The sequence below is a fragment of the Barbus barbus genome, assembly GCF_936440315.1.
Source record: "Barbus barbus genome assembly, chromosome: 30".
Taxonomy (NCBI): Eukaryota; Metazoa; Chordata; class Actinopteri; order Cypriniformes; family Cyprinidae; genus Barbus; species Barbus barbus.
Genome location: NC_136758.1, coordinates 9,450,944 through 9,476,597, shown reverse-complemented (window position 1 = coordinate 9,476,597; position 25,654 = coordinate 9,450,944). Strand labels below are relative to the sequence as shown.

General features: G+C 35.8%; 1 protein-coding gene across 2 annotated transcripts; it reads right to left on the bottom strand.

Annotated features, from left to right (window-relative positions):
- Positions 1-1,483: 1,483 nt before the first annotated feature.
- Positions 1,484-25,178, bottom strand: LOC306849966 (uncharacterized protein). 2 transcript variants are annotated; one of them, XM_079385363.1, is made up of 10 exons: positions 24,737-25,118; positions 23,413-23,443; positions 18,514-18,600; positions 13,678-13,798; positions 7,638-7,668; positions 7,373-7,481; positions 5,375-5,535; positions 4,505-4,634; positions 3,711-3,737; positions 1,484-3,132 (listed from the first exon to the last, which is right to left on the bottom strand). In XM_079385363.1, the coding sequence occupies exons 1-10, from the start codon at positions 24,887-24,889 to the stop codon at positions 2,927-2,929; spliced, it is 1,056 nt and encodes a 351-aa protein (XP_079241489.1). In that variant the 5' UTR covers positions 24,890-25,118; the 3' UTR covers positions 1,484-2,926. The 2 variants fall into 2 exon arrangements, with proteins under 2 accessions (XP_079241489.1, XP_079241490.1); XM_079385364.1 differs by lacking the exon at positions 3,711-3,737 and having other exon boundaries at positions 1,542-3,132; positions 24,737-25,178.
- Positions 25,179-25,654: the final 476 nt, after the last annotated feature.

Below are 25,654 nucleotides of genomic sequence, written 5' to 3'. Positions count from 1 at the left end.
TAATCAGTTGAATTGATGATGGGGATCAATTCAACTGCATTTTTAATAAATATGAAATATTTGTGGTCAGTAAGATTTTTAAAGAAAGCTTGTAGTAAAATATAAATATTACTACAGCTGAAAATATCATCTTTATAATTGAATATATTTTAAAATGCAATTTATTCCTGTGATATTAAAGCATCATTATTCCTGTCTTCTGTCACGTGATTCTTCAGAAGTTATTCTAATAGGCTGATTTGCCGTTCAAGAAATATTTCTTATCAATGTTAAAAAAAAAAAATGTCTTGATAAATGTCTTTATTGTCCCTTTTGATCAATTTAATGCATCTGTGCTGAATAAAAATATTAATTTCTTTCAGAAAAAAATCCAACTGACCCCAAACTTTTGAACTTGTGTGTGTGTGTGTATAATATATCTCTTCATGATGACAGAGTTTTCAATTTTGGGTGTACTGTCTCTTTAATTCAAGCAATACATGCCAGCTTGTGTGCTAATGGAAAATAAGCAATTTTTGACACTAGAAACCAAAGGCTGATATAATTTGATAGAAAATGCTTGCCCAAAAGCTAGAAAAATAGATACTGAACAGCTGCTGCTATAAAGAAAGATTAAGAGACTAAAAGTGTAAAACTTGAGTGGAACAGTAAAAAAGATAATTCTTATAAAACATAGTAAAACAAATGAATGCACCATTATTAGGGTTAAGCCAAGATGCTGGTACAGGTTCATGTAAAATATAAACTTAAATAGTGCGAGTATCATAAAGCGTTCAGCTATTTAAAATGGCATTCTTTCAGTTGCCAGTTAAATCTGGCAGTGCATGACACAATATATGGCCAACTCATCTTTCAACACTCTTATATCTCTTACTGAGAGAACTTGTGGCAGATGGAAACGTTTGTGCTTAACAGAACAGCTTTGCCCTTCGTTTCTTGTAAAGTAGATAAATGCTAAAGGTGTCGTCATTGTCCCAGTCCTCTTTTCTCATTTACATTGAACTATATTCTTTAACAATGATTAGTGTCATTTACATGTTTGATAAATGCATAAAACGCATATTTGTATTCTAAACCTATTTGATTATTAGTAAAATAAATAGCATTGTCTTGCATTCCACAGACACATTCAACCACATTATGTACAGCAAGTGCATTAAAAATAAAAGCATTTAATAAATGAATCATTTTTTGTCTTTAAAAGGTTCATATAATGTGATACCTTGGTTCATAGAGAATAAAGTGTGCACAATCTGTAAAGCCCGACTGATTTTGGGTCTGATCCAATAATGAGTCAATGACATAAGAGTGTTCACGGTAAAGAGAAGAAAATAATCTTTTATAAAACTAAATTAGAATTATGTTTTTGGGGAGTTGCACCACATGACATTTTACTAACAACAATATAATATTTTAATTAATTATATCATTAAATAACTTACATTTCAGGAGAATCCTCAATAAAAATGAGAATCACGTCTTTGATCTAATATTTAATTCAAATAAAATGACACGGTTGCACCAAAACTGGATGCTGGATGAACATATTAAAGGATAAAGATATTTCCAACTCAATCCTGTCTTTATTTTTGTAATACAGTAAATTTATGTCAGCAGTTTCCTAAATTCACTCTTTGAATCAGAAAGCCCTTATATTACTATTTATATCCTAAGACAAAAATAGCGCTTCAGAAATCAACAATATTTGATACAAAACGTTGAGGTAAATATTATATAAAGCAAATGAACACAAAGAACAGCACTAGCAGGAAATGATCCAGCCATGCGTTTACTCATTCTATAAGCACATGCAATGTGTTCTCGGCTCTAAAATGTAACTATTTATGACAATGCACATGATATTACGCATGTACTCACTGCTACATGTGGCTCTTTTTCATATTGCTTATTAAAGGTATTCAATGTCTTGCATGCCTAATTTGACTGATAATACTGACCTATTAATATATCAGTCGGGCTCTACCTGTGGACGGAATTCATTCATTCGTTTTCTCTCTCGACAGTCTTGTATAATTCTGAGTGCTACAGGTTTTAATTAATATTGCTGCACAAAATGACCAAAAGATGCTTTAAAGGAAACATTCAGCCAAAAATAAAAATGTACTGAAAATGTACTCGACCTCAGGCTAATCAAGATGAGTTTGTTTATTCACTGGAACAGATTTGGAGATATTTAGCATTACGTCACTTGCACATCAATGGCTCCTCTGCAGTGAATGGGTGCCGTCAGAACGAGAGTCCAAAGAGCTGATGAAAACATCACAGTAATTCACAAGTAAAAGGGTTTAAAGTTTAAAATGCCTTAACGATGGATTTGTTTCTCACAAACACAGCTTTTTGAACCATTATGGTGTTTTTATCAGCTGTTTGAACTCTCATTCTGACGGCACCCATTTACTAAAGAGGATCCACTGGTGAACAAGTGATGTAATGCTGAATTTCTCCAAATCTATTCTGATAAAGAAACAAATCTACATTTATGGCCTGATGGATAAGTACATTTTCAGCAAATGTACATTTTTGGTGAACTATTCCTTTAAAACATATCATCCAAAACCACTACACGAGGAAAAAGAGCTACATACAGAGATCTAAATATATACGGCTTGGTATAATGAGGATGTGGCATTAGCTATGCCACTATAAAGGGCAAAAAGGCACACCATCCCTTAATGGTGTGGAAAAGCACATGGCCTTTAATCATCTACAAAATAAAAGAGGTGGATGTTGAACATCCTCAGGAAATTTGACTGGTGGCCAGTCTGATTATAACAGTGAAAATAAAGCAATAAATAAAACAAGAGGACCTTTATCTTATATTTCCTCCACAGTCCTTCAAAAAACATCCTGACCTTATACGTTTTGTTTTTTTCTGCCTGTTGCTGCCCCCTGTGGTCAGTTATGGTTATTGCATGGTCAGCCAGATCCAGCAGGCCCAAACGATCTGTTTGAACTGAATCAGGTACACAGCCAGTGCCGTCTGCAGCTCTTCGCAGGCGCGCTGGGGTCTCCGGCGGTCCGTGCAGTACAGTGCTAGACCCAGCGCAGACAGAAGCAGGAACAGGCAGGTGAGCAAGGCCAGGTGCAAACGGCTCTGGGGAGTGTCATAGACTGGAACACAAAACAGATTTGGGTTGAAATGCTAAACTTGTTGGCTGCAGAACAGAGCTACACAACATGCAGACAAAACATATCTAGCATGGCCACAAATTAACAATTAGTTCCTTCATTTTCACAGCATTAATTCACAGCTGCAATTTACTATTCATTACCTAATTTTTGTTAAATCATGGCCACAAATAAAAAATTAGTTATCGCAATTTACCAATTCGCTCTCTTGTTTTAGTAAATTGTGGCCACGGTGTGCTACTTCTTTCCCTCATTTTGATTTAATTAAAATAAGGGAACGAATTAGTACAACATTGCCATGATTTACTAAGGAGGTGTTTACACAACACCTTTTCCAACTAAAGTTCACTTTCTTTTGGTCGTACATGCGTGATATACCTCAATGTAATATTTAACAGGCAAAGGCAAACCAACTGTATTTCCATTCATGTAAACTTATAAAACCACAGCAAAGGGCTACTTATAAATGCTCAGGCTGTTCTGAATCCCAGATTTCATGCAGGGAAATCATGCATCTTTTCATGCATTTTTGCGATCCACCACATTTCTTATTTACTTACCTCCTAAACAGTCATAGTACGGAATGTCTGGAAACCCAACATAAAAGGTAAGAATGGTTTAGGTTTGAGTTCAAGTTGGTCAAAATCTTTGTACAACCCATAACCATTCAAATAACTAAAGGTGCAGCCACATTTACTTCTCCACAAAATACAGGCATTTCAATAGTAATCCACATCTCATGAGGGCAAAAGATTTCCCCACGCAGATTGCGCAACAATTTTAAATTGGTCACACAGATTCGCTGCGCTGAGGAACAGAATGCTGCTTGGTTCATACGCCGCTACAGCACTGACAACTGACAAAGGACGTTCGCTAATGTGACCGCACTTAAATCTTTGGAGACACAGAGGCACATGACCTTCATTCTTACTGGGTTTTGCAATAAGGCCTTTCGAAATAAGCTCTTGAGAGAAAGACCAACTGTGCATCTTAACAAACTACACTAGGGCCTTCCTTCCTTAAATTCCTTCAATTAAATTCCTTGTTTCATTAACGTAACAGTGTTGCTGGCACAGATTGCACACTACCTAATTTGCATGTATAATTAATTTGGAAGTAAATCACTTGGGAATGTTTGTGCATCCCTTCTTTTCTTTTTTTCAAAACGAGGGGATTCATTAACTGCAGACCTCAATGAGAACAATCTTTTACAACCCACTTCAACATGTTTAATTTACTTTACTATTTTTAAGTGCCAGCTCTTAATAATGCAGAGAACCACTTTAAAGAATGGTTTAAAGAGTCTCTGGAGATTTTAGGGACTGCTAGAGCAGGTTTGTTTGAACTCACTCACCATGAACAGTGATCTCCGGCTCTCTGAAGCGAACCCGCCTCTCGGTTTTCCGCTTGCGCGATGAGTCTGACTCCACATTACTCACATTGGGCCTTTTCAGAATAGAGGTGGGCAGTTTTTCATTTATGACCTGAAATCGGAAAAGACAAAACTATTGACTCTGAGAATGTTTGATAGAGGTAATATGAAGTCATTTGACTGCGGCAGTAGATTCCTATAACTTCACCTCCTGACTCATAAGACCTTTTGACATTAACATGCATTTTATGTGACAGGATCGTTAGAAATAAAATTAAATGAGATTGAAAAACAATGTGATTTACACAAATCAAGATGATGGCCCAAAAATATGTCCTGTAATATGTGATTAAATCACATTAAGTTGAAAAATACATTTCATACTGGAAATACAATGACTTCAATGCACCTTTATACTGAGTATGTATTTTTTTGAAGGCACAAAGTCAAACATTTCAAGATGATACAAATGTCCCGATATCAAAATGAAGGAAAAAGAAGAATCTGATAATATTGGAAAATTTGGTCTATTATATGACAAGGTAAGGTTACTACCTCAGGTTATAAAATGTCATTTGGTGCAACTCCTAAAAAAACCCTAATAATATTTATCAATTATTAATTCATGATATTTAAAATATACTTTTTACTTTAAAAAACATATATTGTAAAATATTTTTGAAATTAATGTACATGTACACAGGTGTATATGGTGTCTTTACTTGACGGTTACACCAGATAACACTTTCATTAAATGTGATAATTTAAACCCAGCATAAATGCAAAAAGTGCATTTCTAAGAAATTAGATTTTTGATTTTCTTCAGCCAAGTGTCACTGGCTGCAGTATTACCTTTGTTTTAGGAGTTTCCTGTTGTATGTATGGCTCTTTTCTGTGTCGCAGTTCAGAGTGTCTGTCCTTATGGCTATGAGAGATGCTACTCAGAGCGTCGCTGAATGACTCGGTGGCCGAGAACCTTTTGGAAAGAGTCGACACACACTCTCCCAATGAATCTGTAACATAAAACGCACTTCACAAACTGCAGAACAACGTATTTGACATCACATCAGCAAAAAGCAACATGCATATTTATTTCTAGTTGGTACAGTTTGCATGATAAAACTCGTTTAGCAGAGAATAATTTAGAATTGAAACTACGACACAGGTGATATGTTGTAGCGAAAGCATTTCCTCTCAGTAAGCTGACTCTGCAGCTGAGTTTGACATTCATGACACATTGCTGCCCTATACAATACATTTTTCATCATCCAGGAAAAAGGCAATAGGGAAGACGCAGAATGACCCGTCCCTCCAGAAAACTAGCAAAGCATTTCTGCTTACAAAAATGCCCTGGCCTCAAACTGTCAAAGACACGACATGGCTTTTCTGCCTGAGATCTAAAATGCCATCAGCTGCAGACAGAAAGTGCATGCTTGGATTAAATGTTTACTCATTCAGGCGATTTAGCTCTGCAGGGTTTTTTTATCGTACAGAACTATGTACAGTAGACTTAGATGTAGTACAATTTCTTTGCTTCCTCACTAAGTAGAAGGAGTAAATGGCTCTATATGAGTTATATTCTCAAAAGGGCTTTCACTAGAAGCTGCTTCCAAGCTACGATTGATATTTTGCTATGACAATCAGAAATCTTTACTGAGAATATGAAAGGCTGTTGGATTGTATGGGCCTAGGGTGTACAGTAAATTGCAAAGCAGGCGTACTTAAATAAGCTTTATACAGATTTACCATATGGCAAATTACTGAGGTAACGTGGTTCTGTAAATAGCCACTACTGTCATAAAAAATATAATAAATTATAAATAAATCAAACTAAATTACATAAAGCTAATGCTTTAAAGGAATAGTTCAACCAAAAATAAACATTTGCTGAAGAGATTTGGAGAAATATGGTACTGTATTACATAACTTGCTCACCAATAGATCCTCAGCACTGAATGGGTGCCGTCGAAATGGAGGGAGTCCAAGCAGCTGATAAAAACATCACAGTAATCCACACGACTCCAGTCCATCAATTAACGCCTTGTAAAGACAGCTTGAAGTTAAAAATGTCTTGAAGTATTTGATTCTTATAAACATAAACAGCTTTTCGCTTTACAAGACATTCATTGATGGACTGCAGTCGTGTGGATTACTTGTGGATTATTGTGATATTTTTATAAACTGTTTGGACTCTGACGGCACCCATTCACTTTAGAGGATCCATTGGTGTGCAAGTGATGTAATGCTAAATTTCTCCAAATCTGTTCCAATAAAGAAACAAATTCAAATTCATCTTGGATGGCATGATGGTTTGTACATTCTTTTAAGCATTTAAAGAAGAATCCACAAATAATTTATAATGATTTTACAGCATTAACAATTATTGTAGTATATATGAAGTATTTTTTCAGAAATTATTCTTAAAAGGACAGTTTACCCAAAATTGAAAATGTCGTTCCAAAACCGTTCATCTTTAGAACACAAATTAAGGTATTTTTGATGAAATCAGAGATCTTTCTGACCCTGCATAGACAGCAAGGAAACTACAATATTCAAGGCCCAGAAAGGAAGTAAGGACATCATTAAAATAGTCCATGTGACATCAGTGGATCAACCGTAATGTTACAAAGCTACAAAAATACTTTTCGTGTGCAAAGAAAACAAAAATAATGACTTTATTCAACAATTGGAACGACATGAGGGTAATTCATTTTCATCTTTGGGTGAACTATCCCTTTTTAAGGTACATTTTTATAAGGACAATTAGCCTTCTTTAACTGATGTATTGTTTTGAAAAATCATGTTTTAGTGCCAATTTGATGCTGAAGACATTTCACATTGTTACTTTACTTGTATATTCTGTTTTGCCGATCTCTGCATAGACAGTGGCTAGCAGCTCCAGACTCCGGGCTGTGATGGGGTGATCATTACCAAAAGCCCTCTGGTGGATTTTAGTGGCCTAAATGGGGGAAAAAATATAATGGAGAAGTGACAATTACCATAACAGTTCTTCAGATTTCTCCTCTTTAAAAGCCTTCTGTCATAAATGTCATAAAACACACACACACACACACACACACACACACACACACACACACACACACAATGTACATACCTTGCCACTGTATTCTAAAGCAAGGTGGGGTCTGAAAGCAATGGAGAGTGACACAAATGTTAGAAATTGTGGTCCAAAATGGTTATTTTGCATGTGTAAAATTGTTCTTGAAATCAAATTTTATTATAATGTTAATAAATGTTATTATAAATTAAATGTTTAAAAAAGAAAATCACAACTGATATTATTTCTAGAGGTCACATTGTGGGATACAATATTCCTTTCGGGGTGTTTCATGCATACACAGTGCGTAGTGTACAAACAGTGCGTAAAAAACACGGAAGCACAAATGGAAGTGTGTAGTCTGAACATTACTGAGAATGTGTCTGTCTGTTTACTGCACATGGGAGAGAGATTCATGCACATGTTCTCTATCATCGATCAGCAAATCTATATCATTGATTACGCCTTCAGGACTCAGTTGACCTTTTTCTATTACCACAGTCATAACATATTGATATGTGTTCTGTGAGCAACAGCAATAACAGTCCATAATGGAATATATAAGAGGAGATCAAAGCAAAGCCCATAATACTTCCTCTATGTGAGTATGAGTCAGTACAGTAACGCATGTTAGGACGTAACTACTGGCTTAGTATCAAGTTTATTTGCTTAACAAAACTTATTAGAGCAGACGAGTAGTTATAAAAGGAAGTGTGAATGAGAGCGAGTCTGTCAGGCAAACACTTGACATTCACTGGATCTCTCACCCGCGATAAAACCTTATATAACCACTCTCTTGACACTGGAGAAACCCTTGACGGACAGCACTGTCACCTTGTCTGAATCCAAAATGAATACTAGCATACTGCTAACTGTGCAGTATATACGAAAAACTGCCTACTGTTTTTAAAAAGAATGTGAAAAAACATGCAAAATGCTAGTTTAATAAACTCAAACACGCAAGTGTTAGATTGTAATAATTTCCAATATGCAAATGATAAAAAGCTTGCAAAGACCTATAAAAAAATAAAATAAAATAAAATTGATTATTTTATGATTTAATCCAATTTTGATTAAAAAACATATCACTTCATCGTAGTGGCAATGGAAGGCCAGGATGTTGCATTGTGGGATACAGTAAACAGCATGCTGTTGTTCATACTTCAAAACTTGGTTAATGTTGCATACTGTACCCTTGTGAAAAGGAAGTGCACTTAATTGTTTTGAACATGCACTTGTAGTGTACAGAAAAATATTAAAAGTAATATTTAATGCACTTGCATATATAAAAATATAAATAAAAGGCCACTTAAAATAAAATAGAGTACGCAGAGAGCACAGTTTCATAACTGTTTCTTAATATACTTTAGTTTTTAAAAAGTGTACTCTGCAATAATGTTAAATCAAAAAGTCTAATTTAAAGTACATTTAAATTATTTTTATTATATTTTGTTGTACTTTAAATGACTACATTTATTTTAATGTGATGCACATGTAAAGTACATGATTATTTAATTTAAATTTGATATATTTAAATTTATTATTTTTATGTATGACATTTCAACTTCTTAATTATAAATACATTTACAGTTAGGTCCATATATATTTGGACACTGGCACAATTTTGGCTCTGTATGCCACTAGAACAGAATTAAACAAAAAACAATGTGCAGACTTTAAGCTTTAATTCTAGGGGTAACATAAAATGCTTAGAAATTACAACCGTTTTTATACACAGTCCCCCCATTTTTCAGGGGCTCAAATGTAATTGGACAAATATATATAATCATAAATAAAATGTTCATTTTTGATATTTTGTTGAGAATCCTTTGCAGGCAAAGAACTTAAAGTCTTAAGCCTGGAACTCATGGACATCACCAGAGACTGGGTTTCCTCCTTTGTGATGCTTTGCCAGGCCTTTACTGCAGCTGACTTCAGTTGTTATTTGTTTGTGGGTCTTTCTGCCTTTGGTTTTGTCTTCAACGAGTGAAATGCATGCTCAATCGGGTTGAGGTCAGGAGATTGACTTGCAGAATATTCCACTTTTTTTACCTTCAAAAACTCCTGGGATGCTTTTGCTGTATGTTTTGGGGCATCGTCCATTTGTACTATGAAGCGCTGTCCAATCAGCTTTGCATATGACTGAATCTGGGCAGAGAGTATATCTCTATACACTTCAGAATTCTTCTGGCTGCTTCTGTCATCACTAAACACCAGTAACCCATTGCTACTGGACGCCATCACACTGTTCCAACGTGTTTCACAGATGATGTTGTATGCTTTGGCTCATGAGCTGTTCCAAGCCTTCTCCATACTTTTTTCTTCCCGTCAGTCTGGTACAGGTTGATCTTAATTTTCAGCCTGACGTTTTCAACATATTAAAGAGCTGTAATTCCTTAACCTTTACTCCAATTATGATGAGAATACAAATTAAAGATCAGAGTGTGCACTTTAAGCCCATATTCATTATATAACTGTAACTTGAATATGTTTTGGTCAGCAGCTAAAATAATATTAAAATTGTGCCTGTGCCCAAATATATATATATATATATATATATATAAAGATATAAGAAGGCCTTAAGATTCACACTTAAGTATATTATTCCCATAATAAGTCATTTCTTAAAAGAATGCTAAAATTCACAAAGACTGTGTGCAATATATAATGCATACTGTATAAACAGCATGAGTAATTATGCCCTCTTCCTGTAAGTCATCACATGGTAAACACATGACTCATAGGGTTCAGTACATATGAGCATCTGTTACAGAAGCCCAAGGCTTTGTGTAAAGCAAATACAGACAAATTTAAATAAAAAAGACATGCATGTTGAACAACGCCGGCACCAAAGATGTGCAAACAATGTGCATTCTTTAGAAATAGTATCGGGAAGCAGTTGTTTAAAAAAAAAAAGTAGAGCACATAGGCATTAAGCTCCATTTGATCCCACTGGCCTGCACCTTTCCTTTATTTAAGCACAGATACAGAAAGCCACAGCAATAGCCCACCTCAGTCAGGCTCTCTGAGGCATGCGGATCCATTACAGCACCCGTCACAACAAATCCGGGCACACGTGTGTTGTGATTCCTACTGGAGCTAGTGGAAATGTGCCGCCAGTGCCAAAGATATGGCACGCTCTCCTTTTTGGCTGGAACTCCTGGCATGTGTGTGAAGAACGGTGCTATTTGGATGGGCGACAGTTTGACCTGAGGGTGTATATTGAGAAATTTCCTAGGGATTTGGGATGGAAGTTTTTCCTCATGTGATCATTTAGCATTACAAGATCCTGATTGTATTACTATTGTTTGGTAAAATTACTTGTATTGTACTTTTTTTTAGCTTTTTTTGGATATAAGATGGGAATTTAGTATTGAATCATTCATGTTTCATGAATCATCGTGTTTTTATACTCTTCCGTACTTCACTTTTGAATGTCCACAGCATGCTTTCAAAGCCAATACATATGTCAGCTTGGTTTATTATGGCTCTGCTTTAATTAATAATGACTAGGTGTTAGTTTGCACTGTTTTGGATTGTCCTCAGAGGACATTTGATCGGACACAACATGGCAAAGCTCTCAGCTACAAGAGCACTTCCTGCCCTGACACTGAAAGATTCAAGAGGTAGAACCACTTCCTATTCACTCCATAGGGCTTGAGCTACATTTTGTGTCATAATCAACAGACCTTTAAAAGTAAATGTATTTGTTGCCTTAAAAATAACAACCGCATTTTGAGTTATTAGGACAAAAAAGGTACATGAAATATTGATTTAAGAGTCAATGATGTAATATTGTTTCCTGTCCACAATAAAAAAAGTTCTTGTTTTATTTCAAAGGCCTTAAAGGTTTAGTTCACCCAAAACTGAAAATTCTGTCATCAATTACTTACCCTCATGTCGTTCCAAACTCAGAAGACGGTTGAACCACTGATGTCACATGGACTATATTACCGATGTTTCTGGACCTGGGAACAGTCTATGGAGGGTCTGAGAGCCCTCCGATTTAATCAAAAATATCTTAATTTGTGTTCCGAAGATGAACGAAGGTCTTCCAGGTTTGGAATGACATGAGGGTGAGTAATTAATGACAGAATTAAAATTTTTGGGTGAACTAACCCTTTAAGGTCTTTACACACTGAGTCTGAAATTCTTGTCGAAAATTTTTGCACGTTAAAAAATAAATACGACTTCACTCTGAAACTTTCATTCATCATAAAAAAAATTCAGATCAGGTTTCTGCGTTTTCGTATCTGTAGCAAGCATTTTGATACGAAAGAATGATGAATATGAAAAAAAAAATGCATAAGAAAAATTTGGACTCCATTGCCATTTCCCAGAAAAGTTTATAATATCTGTAAAATGTCATGTGGTGTAACCACCAAGTATAAAGTAATTTATCAAGTATCACTTCATAATTATCATTACGAGTCACACCGCATGACAACCTGAACTAACCTTGTCTTGTCATAAAATTGCAAGAGAATTTTCATGTTTTAATACTATGTTTTAGAGATTTACTGACCTTGATACAAGTAATGAGGGTATTTTTTTCATTATTCTAAGAAATAATGGTAATATTATTATGGAAAAATACTTTATAATGTCTTCTGTTCAAAAATTTCATTCTATTATTTATATATTTTAGTATTTATTCCTTCATTATGACCTCAGAACAGTTGATCAGAACTGTTATTCAGGGCACTTAGCTTTATGTCCCTCAAAATATCAATATGATTTTTAATAACAGAGTCCTGTGGTCCAATTAACAGTTTAAAAACTACAGTAAGTGTCATGGCTCTGACCCTTGAGATGATATTATTTCATAACTGGAGACATAATAAGGTTATGTGATCTCGCATAGTTGTCCGGGTGTTTTAAAGCTGAAATACCAACAACTTCAACGTCTTCTACTCTGTTCAGGTTCAACAGTTACTCAACCCAAAGAGTTTAAGGGATTACATACAAATGGTGTGGATACCCCCACGATTCATTGTCCTGTGAAACATTATCTTTTTAGGGCAGTAATAAAACAATCTCGTTCTCATTCAAGTTTAATGTCATCCTCTCTCCTGCGGCACCAGCAAGCTGTCTCCTTGCCTGGGACAATCAGGTTAAATGCTTTAAGTCCCCAACCAGTGCCAACTGGGGGTCATAAATGTCCTCAAGCGCATGTGCTAGTGGCCTTACAAAAGAACGCCTCATCATGTTAAGCCCCTGGAGGAAAGAGGACACCTCACTCAGAGTGTCCCAGTAACATTTGAAACCTTAAGACTCACATAACACAAGTCACCTTTCTCTTCCTCTCCCTATGGGCGCTCACTTAACTCAGTATAATAGGGGATTCCTAATGCAGCATAAATAAAATGTTATTTAAATCCCAGAATATCGACTGCACTACAAGAACATTAACCAAATCATAAGACTCTAAATGTTGTGAAGTTGTTTCCTGACCTACACATACACAATATATGTCTACATTTATATTTATATATATATATTGAATTATTTAATGTTATTTATTGAATTTAAATGTTATGTTGTGTGGGTATATATATATGTGTGTGTGTATATATATATATATATATATATATATATATATATATGTATATATATATATTTTTTTTAATAGTAAAGAGTCAAATCAGGTAGAATTTCTGCGCATATTTCTTTTTTTTTAGTAATTAAAACATATTTTACTTTAATAAAAACAGTTAAGTTGCTAGTTACCATATGAAACAAAAATGCAGATACACCTTTTTTTGTATTTGTTTATATTTAAAGAAATGTTACTACAGCAGCAGCCAAGTACTTTTTGAGTGGGAAATAAATAAGACATTTAAGTGTGGACAGTCAGCACAAATAAAAAAAGTGAGTAATTCTGTGAAAAATTGTGTAAGACTGATTGAATGCATCTTCCTAAATCATGTAACAAGACTATTAGTGCTCAATTCCCTCTGTTATTACACATGCTTCATAGAAATTACTCTTACTTACTATATTTGGCATGCCGATTTTATCAAAATTAGTCTGCTAAAAACAATCTAGCATGCTGTGTACATGCAGTATCATTTTCACAGTCAGTTCAGTGTCCTACCTTTTGCTCATGATGCAGAGCTGAGCCAGCCTCTCAAGATCCTGGGCCTGTGAAGCCTGTTCTGATAACTCCTCTTGAGACAGACATCCTGACGTTCCCAATGTCCCGTCTTCCTGAGACCCTGATTCACACAAAGTCTGTCAGAAACCTCACAGCACTCACAGAGACTCACACGTACAGAGACAACAAGACTGTGACAAGAGTGAAAAGACAGGGAGGGAGGGAGGGAGGGAGGGTGTGAGAGGAGAGATGGCCGATCTCTGCCACCACACCCACAGATTCAAATGCTCTTACAAGGAAATGAGACGTATGAAAACAGAAGCTTACTGGAACCAGCAGCTTTGACCATTCAAAGACAATTCCAAGAAAATTCAATGAAGAGCTGAAGTGTTTAAAGAGCAATTCCTTTTGTTCTGAACTTGCATGACTTTGTGGCATTACAGATATTTTCTGTACTGCCCCTTTGTTTATTTTCATTTTTTCTATCACCGCCTTCCAAATGAAATGTATCTGGATTGGAAGCAGCACTAATTAAGAGGAGGAGTCAATGTGTATATAGTGCGTGGTTTAGAGACTGGAGGGAAGTTCATCTGACCAGTTACGTATCTTTTTGGAGGCAGTCCTTGCGGGTGAATCTTTCGCTTTCGGAGTGTGCAGATCGTGGAGAGGAGGTGGTGCTACCTGTTTAGCCTGTTGCTAACGGGCATTTCTCTTGGCCAGTGAATGCCTCTTTGTAAATTCTGGGATTGAACTGGAGTTTCGCACCATACTCCTATTAAAGGAGCCAAGGCCGGCTGCCGCCGTTGATATTCCCGAGTCACTCTTAGCCACTCGTGCTGCCAGCTTGGTCAGTGTTCCCACTCATTACAGTCACACATACACATTGCACTCATTTATGCATATTTGAAAACTGTTGTTTTGTTTTGCTCGATTATTTTCCTTTTTCTTTTAAAAAACAAAACAAAAACAACTTTATTCAACAATTCGTCTCCTCTGTGTCAGCGTAGCAACATTTTGGAGAATATCCGCTGGACAGAGTAAAAGGATTGGTGAATAAAGTCGTTATTTTATTTTCTTTGCATAATAAAAGTATTCTTGTAGCTTCATAACATTACGGTTGAACCACTGATGGCAGATGGACTATTCTGACGATGTTTTTTATACTTTTCTGTGCCTTGAGAGTACAAATTGCTTGGCAGTCACAAGCCTCCCGGTTTTCATCCAAAATATCTTAAATTGTGTTCCGAAGACGAACAAAGCTTTTATGGGTTTGGAACGACATGGGGGTAAGTGATTAATGACAAAATTTTCATTTTGGGGTGGAGTAACCCTTTAATAGTTAGTAAAGTAGTTGTTAAGTTTAAGTATTGGGTAGGATTAGGGATGTAGAAAATGGTCAAGCAGAATATGTGCTTTATAAGTACTAATAAACAGATAAATATGTTAATAATAGACATGCTAATAAGCAACTATAGTTAATAGTGAGAATTACTACCTATACTGAAGTGTTACCAAACTTTCTTTGCAAAGTTTTAAAAGTGCTCAACTGGTCACGTAAACGTATATCAATTTATGCAGAACAATGCCAGAAAGAGAAAGTTTGACCATTAAAAACAAATTGTAAATTTCAAAAATCTCTCTCTTTTCTTTACTGCTTAGACTTCCATTGTAATGTCCCAAATGTCACTGGGGCCTGGAACATTCCTTATACATTAATCCTCAAAACATTGCAAAAGTTGGAAGACGTGAGTGCAGCACTCAAGCACATCCCGTCTAGTGCATGTTTACATAGAAAAACAATGGCAAATGGCAAATTAATGGAATGCAAAAACCCATTCTGTGTGAACGGCCCTTAAGAAACACACTTATGTATTCAAAGCCAAACAAGACCAATACATCTGTTGAATGCAGCAGACATCATATCACTATATATACACAGAAATCTTCAGTTTGGTGTATCCCAAGGGCATGATGGGAACCGAGCATGGTTTAGGCCAGAGGGTGGACATCAAAGCAGCATGGGCCCAAAACGCTGAATCAGGCAACGTTTCCAGGGTGCTCAACATCTCTTTAATGAGGTAATGTATAGTGTGGTCATATATCTCCCTAGACTGCTGTACTCTCTGCCCATGCAAGAGATCTATGCTGTCTCAGCAGCATGCAGACAGCCAGGGGAATGGCAGACGTCCACTATATGGGAGATTGATGGGTCTCCGTCATGGTGCATCTCAGGGCAAATAAAGATGAACCTCTGTTAAATATATTACTGCTCTCCGAGAAAACCACATTTCTTGGGGAACCCGATCTTGGGGACAGGTTTATTAGGTCAATTTTCAGTGTTTTGTGGAAAGAGGCTTGAACCCTTTCTATTTATTTGTTGCAAACTTGTGGTTAAAATTTATGCCAATGTTTGCCAGAGGTCAAATTGTCACACTTTTGTCAAGGAACTAAGGTTTGGAATGCTTATTTAATGAATTTTAGTATGTCGGCTACATTGATATGCCAGTATGTAACTGGGTCTCATTCACTAATAATAGCCTAATTCACCATATGCATGCAAGTACGTACATTAATTTGCTCTTGACCTTGTTCTAATGATAATAAATTTGGAGTATTCCAAATGTACCTGATGGTAGTATAATTTAGACTATAACTGACATAAAACATGGCCAAATCATCTCAATATAAGGGTTTTGTTCAATACAAACTGCCAAATATATTGTCTTCAAACCAGTTCAAACACAATAAACACCTTTATACAGACCTTTGTACATAAATGTATCTGCATTGTTATATAGAGAAACTGTGCAATACCTGACAAAATTTAATGCAATAGTAATGACAGAGCCATTTTATGCCATTTTTAAAATCTGCTGAAAATATCAAACATGTTTTTATCTTCCGACTGGATGGAATCAAAGTATGAAGCTAAAAAATCAGAGCCTGTGACCATCATATACTATGCGATTTTCTATGAACTCGACTCAAATCTGCAGACTGGATTAGACAGTATATCGTCCGAAAATCGGGGCAAAAATCATGTAGTGTATTCCAAGCTTAAGATAGAAGAATACTCTATAAAGACTACTTCACAGGGTACTTGCGGTCGATTGGAATGCACCTTATATCTTTATGAGTAAGCCATTGAAACAATCACTGACTTGATTTGTTCATAAACACAGACTCATTATAGAATGAAAGACGAGTAGGGCACAACGGGGCTAAAGGCCCACCTTAAGAAAAAATGTGCTATTCACTGCGCCTAAAATGTATAATTGCTGGAAAAAAGTATAGGCTATATGTTGCATTGAACATTAATGGAGCAACAGATTTTGTGTGAAAATAAATATTTCAAGTTGTTTATTTTGTTTAAAAATCTTATAAATGTATGATGTGTAAAGAAGGGCCTTTTACCCCACACACAGGGTAAAAGGCTCACCAGCATGGGGTAAAAGGCACACGGTAATTATTTTTTGTTTAATAAATATGCTGTCATTAAAATATGTTAATATAAAAAATAAATTTTAAAATACAGAAAAAAATATTCTGAAAGTATTGAAGGAGATCCAATAATAATTGAATATAGATTTACAGTAGTAACAACAAATTATATTTTATTATATGATATGATTAATATCATGTTTTTAAATATGATGGTTTCATTCTAAACATGTTGATTATCTCTAATATGGACACCCAACATAATATATGATATTTACCATCTGAATCTAACCATGTCATGTCCACAATTGGAAAAGTCAGCCATCTATTAAGTATCATGTTAATAACTGTGCGCCTTTAGCCCCAACAGCAGGGGCGCTTTTTACATACTTTTACATATTCTTTCGTTATTTCAAAACTGTTGATTTAATTATCTTAAACAAAACTGAAAATCATAAGGACGACCTTTGTCTCAAAATATGTGTATTAATTTGAGCGATTCTACTTTGCTACTTAAATCTACAACATTTTAAAAAACATAAAATATTAGATCAAAAAAGCACAGAATCAACTTTGCGCTGCTGCACGCGATCGCCTCAAAGATCAGACAAATTTACAGGTACGTCTTGAAAAGCGGATGTTTTTGAAAGTGCTACGCCACATTTTTGTGCCATCTAATGGTTTATATGAAAATAATATCAAAGGGGCCTTTTACCCCGGGGCGCCTTTAGCCCCATTGTACCCTACTGTTTTACTGGGTTGATTAAGCAAAAATACACAAAATAACAGAAATGTAAGTTCTTTCATGACAACTCTTAGAGGGATTGGCATAGTAATGTGCATGACAGTGTTAATATGTTTGGTCTTGGTGGAATAGATCTGCAACACTGCTGCTGCTGTGGCAGAGCAAGTACCGAGACTTGCTACTGCCAATATATTCACAACATGTTGCTGTGAGCATGTAAGAAATACTGCTGCTGCACTGCTACCCCGTAGCAGATCTATACAGGTGGAGCTGGGGAAGGTGGAGGGTTTCTGAAGCGCACTGCAACTGCTATAGCAACCACTAGCCAAGTATTTGAATGTTGAGCAGCAAGCTCATTGGCTTCAGATACAAAAAGAACCAATCAGCTGTGTCATGTGATAATGATTTCATTATGTCAGATTGTGTTTGACCTATCGGACTGTGCCATCTAGAGTTTCATGCCAGAACTTTGGATTTACTCACTATTACAAAACCACTCTATAAAAGCAGATGTATAAAACACACTCTGAATCATGCTGCTGTTCTGAATTATTGTACACAGCTATAATGAAAATGTCTACATATTATGATGTATGCTGATCAAAGAATCACATGTCCACTCAACAGCACCATAAAAGAAGTGGACTTGCCTGTGCTGGCCTGCAGCGAGGTGAGCTCGATCAATGCCACTTCGTAGAACATCTTCTCCGCCTGAATGAACTGCAGAGCTTTCCTATCTGATTTTATACGGGTGAAGGATTAGACATGCTTGTCACCAGGAATAGTCCCTTATTATGATCGCACACATCGCCCAATTACTCAAGCTCAGTGAAATCCTGATTTGTTCAGCTTCTAGCATCACAAAAGACAATATAAAACACCGGTGCCCACTGAACCTTTAATGTATCGCCTAAACAGTCAAACATAAAATCACTATTCTAGCTCAAGGCCTGTGTGATATTTTGATTGGTTGGTGTCACGTTCTCTTTTTAGCTCTATAGAAATACACAAAGCTTGTTGCTGTTCTGTAAATAGTGACTAAAGAGTTTGTTCAGTGTTTTCAAAGGCATGCCATTACAATCTCAGTGTAAGAAGATAATATTTGCTCTTAACAAGTGTCGTTACAAAAACCTGACCGGCAAGGAAAAAGTTCTTAAAATAGCCATGAATGGCCTAGATAATGGCAGGATTTGTTATTTGTATGTGCAGGAACTTGCTGATGTTTCTATTTTGGTATCATAAAGTACAGCTGGACCTCTTGTTAAAATGTGATATATATATATATATATATATATATATATATATATGCTTTAGCAACTAATTTTATTAAACAAACAAACAAAAAGTCAAAAAGGGTGTTTATATACAGTATGTGACTCTGGATCACAAATTAAGATATTTTGTACATTTCCTACAGTAAAAATATCAAAATGTAATTTCTGATTAGTAATATGCATTTGCTAAGGACTTCATTTGGACAATTTTAAAGGCGATTTGCTCAAAAATTAGATTTTTTGCACCCTCAGATTCCAGATCTCAGCCAAATATTGTCTTATCCTAACAAACCATACATCAATGGAAAGCTTATTTGCTTAAAAGCTTATCAGCTTTCAGATGATGTATAAATAAAATAAAAAAAGAAAATTACACTTATGACTGGTTTTGTGGCCCAGGGTCACATATGCTACCATTTGGTTTGGGGTCAGTTAAATGTATTCCTTTATTTATTAAATAAATTAATACTTATATTCAGAAGGAATACAGTCAATATATCAAAAGTCATTCATAATGTTACAAAAGATTTCTATTTCAAATAAATACTGTCCTTCTGGATTGTCTATTTTTCAAAGAATCCTGAAAAAAAAAGAAAGCGCCCAGCATAGCATAAATACATTGCCCAGGAGGGGTCGTCTTCGGTTCACTTAGTTTTGTCGTGGGCACGACATATTAATTCGCGGGAACGTCATATTAACTTGTGGGAAAGTAATATTATGTCGTGGCCACTAGATAATTTTGTCGAGTTAACGACATCTTTATGTCGTGGCCTCAAGATGCTATGCTGAGGGAATGACATCCATTTCTCGTGGTCACGACTTCTTATGTTGAGGGAACGACATTTTTTTGCATAAACCTACGTGACCATAACAACCCGGGATTATCAGTGATGAATAAAACATTTTTATTAACATTAAACATTTCATTTAATATTTGTATATTATTATTAGGTTATATTAACTTGTTAGGGCTATATTTTTATATTTATTTCATATATAATATTTTATTATTTCCCCTTTCAATTCGTGTATCGCTTTACCTAATTAACGTTCGGTATAATTATGCTATTTGCTACCATATATTTTGCAAATACTGCAAACGCCTGAGAATTATGCCAATACTTTATGATTGTAGGCTATATGCCCGTGATGAGTGTGTTGGGTTTTCATTTACAAATGAAACTACGTGAATGATTAATTCCTCAACGAAACACTAGGCAGTAGGCTATAATATTAATAATTATTAATTCGCAGAAAATTCAACCTTTAAACTGTATTTCCAATTGGCTGTAAATGCCAGTCAGCATAATCAAAGCTTTATGTCGAACATTTACAGTAGGCTAGGCTTAGTTGAAATGTTTCTTGAGCATTTAAAATGATTTCTGAAGGATCATGTGACACTGAAGACTGAAGTAATGAGGCTGAAAATTCAGCTTTTTTGTAATTTTAATGTATATTTTAGAACATTACAGTTTTTACTGCATTTTTGCAGCCTTGGTGAGCATTGGAGACTTCTTGCAAAAACAATAAAAAAATGTCTTATTGACCCCAAACTTTTTAACCATAGTGAACTGTACATGGCCTAACGATCTTGTAGTACAATATAATTCTTTTTTTTTTTTTTGGTCATTATTTCATTCTTTTATGTGTGTTTATGTTATGTAGATTGCCATTTTTCAGTAGCTTGCATTGTTTGGTCTAGTGTGCTATAGTTAGTCTGATGTCCCTCTTACAATGATCGTTTCCACGAATGAGCAGCATATTCCTAGGTGTCCCAGGCATATTTTTAGATCCCAGCTGGCTGTGGAACATCTGAATTTGCTGACTAATAGCATGGGATCAGTTTGAAAGTGATAAATCTATTTGTGCTGCATGTGATGCTAACCCCTGAATTAGCTGTGAAGGAGAGACCAGGAACAAAATGTATTCTGTATTGATTTTGTAATCATTTTTGCTGTTCATTAAGCATTGCCTTCCGCTCCATCCAATTAAAAGCCTGTGTCCCAATGCTTCATATTTTAGAAATACTGCATACTATACAGTATATATTCAGTCAGTGCCAGTCATTGAGATACTATTAAAGTTGTTAATATTATTGTTTTAAATTAGTTAATAATTAATAAATGTTGCCTTAGCAACTAGCTGAAATAAAACTAGTGTATATATATATATATATTTCATTTTATTTTGTATTTTTTATATATATTTTTATCAATATATCTCTTATGGTATAAGTTCTAGTTTAACTTTAGTAACCCTGTTGTAAGTATTATATAGATTCAATTGAGTTTTATATATGAAGCAATATTATATACCCTTACTGAGCTTTTTTTTTTTTTTTGCAGTTATCAACCAGCTGATCCCGAGGTGATTTTTAGTGAATATATGAAGTCATTCCACTTTCAATATTTTATTTTCTAACACATTGACACATTATTTTGGCTGAAGCGTCCAAATATTTTTATTTTTTTGCATTCCCTGTAAACAGTATGACTCAAAGGAGGTGAACACTTGGGGTGCCAAGTTATATTTGTCAATTATGCAGCTTCAAATCTCAGATATGCAGCACAGCAATTTTAAAGAGCAGCATCTAAAAATAAGTTATGCATGCTAAGCTTTACAAATACAGAGTTTTTCTTAATGCATTGCATTGGCAAAGCAGATGTGTGCATTAATAATCACTATACCAGCTCTGGTGCTTTAGAGGAAACATGGATGCAACGTTTTATCAACAAATAAATATAATATCTGTGTCCTTCTGCTTGGCATGTATATATCCATCTATCTCAGCATGCCTGTGAAAGCAATTTCTACATTTGTGTTCCTCGTTGATCTTGCCAGCTCAGAAGTGTCAATCACAGTATGATCACATCTATTGTATCGACTTCCAGTCAGAAAATGAGTACAGGATGAATGTTTTGTTCCTTTCAGCTTCTCCTTAAGTAAAGAACTCAATCCAGCTGACTTAAATACATGTAACTGAAGAGATATGACCGCCTGGTGTCATAAAATATATGTTTTTAAGTGGGTTTTGAGAAATAACTGAGTTCAATGTTCTCTACAATGAATGCTATGGAGAAAGAACATACACATATATTTCCCAAGTTTGTAGCATTAAATCTTTCTATTTACAAAGCCAAAAATTTGGGGTCGATACGATGCATTTACTTATTTTGAAATAATTAACATAAATAAATAGTAAAAACAGTAATATTATGAAATGTTACTATAATTTAAAATAAATGTTTTCAATGTAATGCATTTAGTTTTTTTTAATCTTACTGACACTGTTAATTTGTATTTCACTGATTTCAAATTTCTAAAGTGGACGAATCAATGAAATGCTCTTTTTCTGTGTACATATGTGGGAGATTCTGCCCAAATAAGAAGACTTAAGTGGAACAGATTTAAAGTTCTTCATAAAAAATAATTGCTATAGCAAGAAAGTATATGGGTTTTCACCTTAATTTACCATTCTTCCTTTACTGATATACAGGCTATACATGAGCACTGGGCCATATTGTCCTAAAGGATAAGAGAAGGGCAGAACATTCCAGACAAAATCCTTGCTAACCTTTGATTCCACATCTTTAATTTATCCAGAGCCCCCCAAATCACCTATTCCAATGTCCCTTGTTGTGCACTGATAAAACAGAGTAATGTTTTGCATGTAATTAAATAGCTTATTTCATTAAAAGATAGAATCTACATCAATTATTTTATGTAATTACACAGAGATCACCAAGTCCCACCACTATTTACTAGCATACTGGTTAAGATCAGCGCACATATGTTGAAACCAATTCACGTATAATTGGATATTAATTGGAAAAGAGGTCATGAATGATCTTGGTTAATGAAGTAAATGACCCGTTTGAGCTGAAACTGCCAGTCTTGAACCCGTTTAAACTCTATGCTTTAGTAATTGAGAGGCCACGGATTTAAGAGGGAATGTATGTCACGTAACACTAGCCTGGCTGTTAACGGCAGTCCATAGATGAATAATGACAGCGGCGCTCATGCTGGCTCCATGCAGGTTAATTAGCTGTGATGCTCTTTCAGCTGACATACGAATCCTCTTAAGACAAAGACCACACTCAAGAAGCTCCAGTTGAAAAGGCCCTCCGATAACACAACACAACTTCTTTGCACAAACAATATAAAATATCAAATGAAGTTTCAATACATGCATATTTGTGCAGATAAAAAAGATTTGTTATTTTATGTTCATTACACAATTGAGAATGAGAACTGATACTTTATCGGAAAGGATACAGTTCTTGTCATCAATGTAGAGTTCAGCGATCTGTATGGAGGAAAAAAAAAAAAAGAGAATATTGTTAATTCAAACATCAAGTGCTTCACAGAATAAAAGAGAGAATTTCATGAAAACATGTCCAGGAGATAATATTGAAATCTTGAAATTAGAGAGAATATTGTCAAACTCAAACACATTTGCTCAATTTTTATTACCATATGCGTCCTGATGTTTTACTCATTATCCTGTGATGGTCATTACATTCACATTACTGTAAAAAAACAATATCCATACGATTGTAGAACACTGTATATAGAACATGTGCTTATATGTCATGGAAAAAAATCTTAATGTTCCTAAAATTAAAATGGTCAATTATTAATTTTCTTTAAAGCACAACATAACTGTATTTTTCTTTAGGCTGAAACATGACCTGGGCTGCATTTCCCAAAAGCATTGTAAGCCTAAGTAGATCCTAGATCCATCAATTTAGCTACGATCAATTTAGGCTTACGATACTTCTGGGAAACGCAGCCCTGAACATGTTTTTGACAGTGGTTGTTCACTCAGATTCACTCGAAAAGTAACACTCTAGTTCTTGCAACTTTATGCTTTTCAAAATGCCTCAGATGAAATGTTACAGTTAATGTTAGTGATAAATATTAGTAAATTCTAAATATGTCTATTTTTGTAAAGTCAGAAGCACCGTCTGGCCAATGTCATACCACACATTCTAGCACTCTTGTGTAAGAGCCACTGTTTATATTCTGGACACTGCCTGAGACCCTTGTGAATTTCTGAGAGAGCTTAACAGGGTAACCCAGGACGAGTAAACAGGGCTGAGGGGATTTATCTGATGGACTGTCATCAAATCGAGTCCATGATTAGACAAGAGAAGTGAACACAAACAAGTATTAGCAGAGGATAAACTGCCCTGATGTTTCATGTAAACACATGATGGAAACCAAATGGTTATAGCTTGCAATACAATGATAAACACAAGATGCTTAAGACCATCTCAAGCACGTCAAAACAAGTGCGAACACACACTCTTTGCGAAGAGTGTGTGTTTGCAGTGTAAGCTCATATGCTGTCATGAATGTTTCAGAATGCATTTGCCAGTGTAAAATGTGCATTGACAGATGGCTCGTTTTAGGTTGGTGTGCCATCAAATCATTATAAAATGCATGCATGAGCAAGAGAGTTGTGCATGCAAACAAATGCGTTATTTGTGCATTCTGTTCAGTTCTACAGATTCTATTGATGTGCAAATGTAAAGCCCATTTAAATGGGTTCTATCCTACAATGCATCATGACAGAGCTCCATCCTGCAGGGCTCACCTGATGCAGGCAGTTGGGAAGCGAGTGGAAGCTCTGCACATGTGTGAGTCCCAGCAGGCAGCTCAAAAAGCAGTGCAGAGCAGCTTGGGAGTCTCCTTCCTGCTGGAGCTGCCTGCCCAGTTCAAACAAACCCTCGCGGCTCCCGTTCAGCATCCCGTGTTCGGGATGGCCCGCCAGAGAGACCTGCCGCGCGCGTTAAAGTCCCAGACAACCGCTGCTGCACTTAAGTCTCCCCCCATCTGAGCTGCGGCACGGGCATGGAGAAACAGTCCGGAGGGATGGAACGGAAAACACGCAGATATCGGTCGCTGCAATCTCAAAACAGGAACAGATTACGGCTTCTCCTCTCCCTCCTCCTACGATCCGTAAGAGTCAAGGGCAGGAGGGTGCGTGGGAGGGAGAAGAGAGGGATTGTACTCGGAGCGCCGCCCACGCAAAGAGCGGAGGAGGAAGTCAGGATTCGAAAGGATTTGTCGTTTGAGCGACGCTGTTCGCAGCCAATTGTTGTACAGCAGTAGAGATGGTGCACTCTTTTGCCAGGTTTTAAAGGAATTTCAAGTCGTCGCATCAAATTAGTAGTGAGATGTTATTCTGAGAGAATAAAGACACAGTTCAACCAAAAATGAAAATGTACTGTTAATTTACTCACCCTCAGGCTATCCAAGATAGGTACTGTTTTTCTTCTCCAGTAGAATAGTAAAGAAGATTTTTAGTTGAAACCGTGGCTAATTCATAAAATGCAAGTCAGCGGCTGCTAGCACGTTGAGAGTCAAAAAAGCATTTCTGTCATGACAGCTCTTTAGAGTTTAGCATGTACTGGCAATGTTAATGTGTTTGGTCTTGGCAAAATATATCTGCTACAATGCAAAAGCAGAGAAAGTAGCGACTTACTACTGCCAATACATCCACAGACATGCT

What these genes read in the sequence shown, in the direction of transcription:
- LOC306849966 (XM_079385363.1), bottom strand. Translation starts at nt 24,889, where the DNA reads ATGCTGAACGGGAGCCGCGAGGGTTTGTTTGAACTGGGCAGGCAGCTC. An exon ending in CTCTGCATCATGAGCAAAAG is followed by an intron (nt 7,669 to 13,677) that starts GTAGGACACTGA and finishes CATTGCTTTCAG; the next exon opens with ACCCCACCTTGCTTTAGAAT. An exon ending in GTACTATGACTGTTTAGGAG is followed by an intron (nt 3,133 to 3,710) that starts GTAAGTAAATAA and finishes TTTGTGTTCCAG; the next exon opens with TCTATGACACTCCCCAGAGC.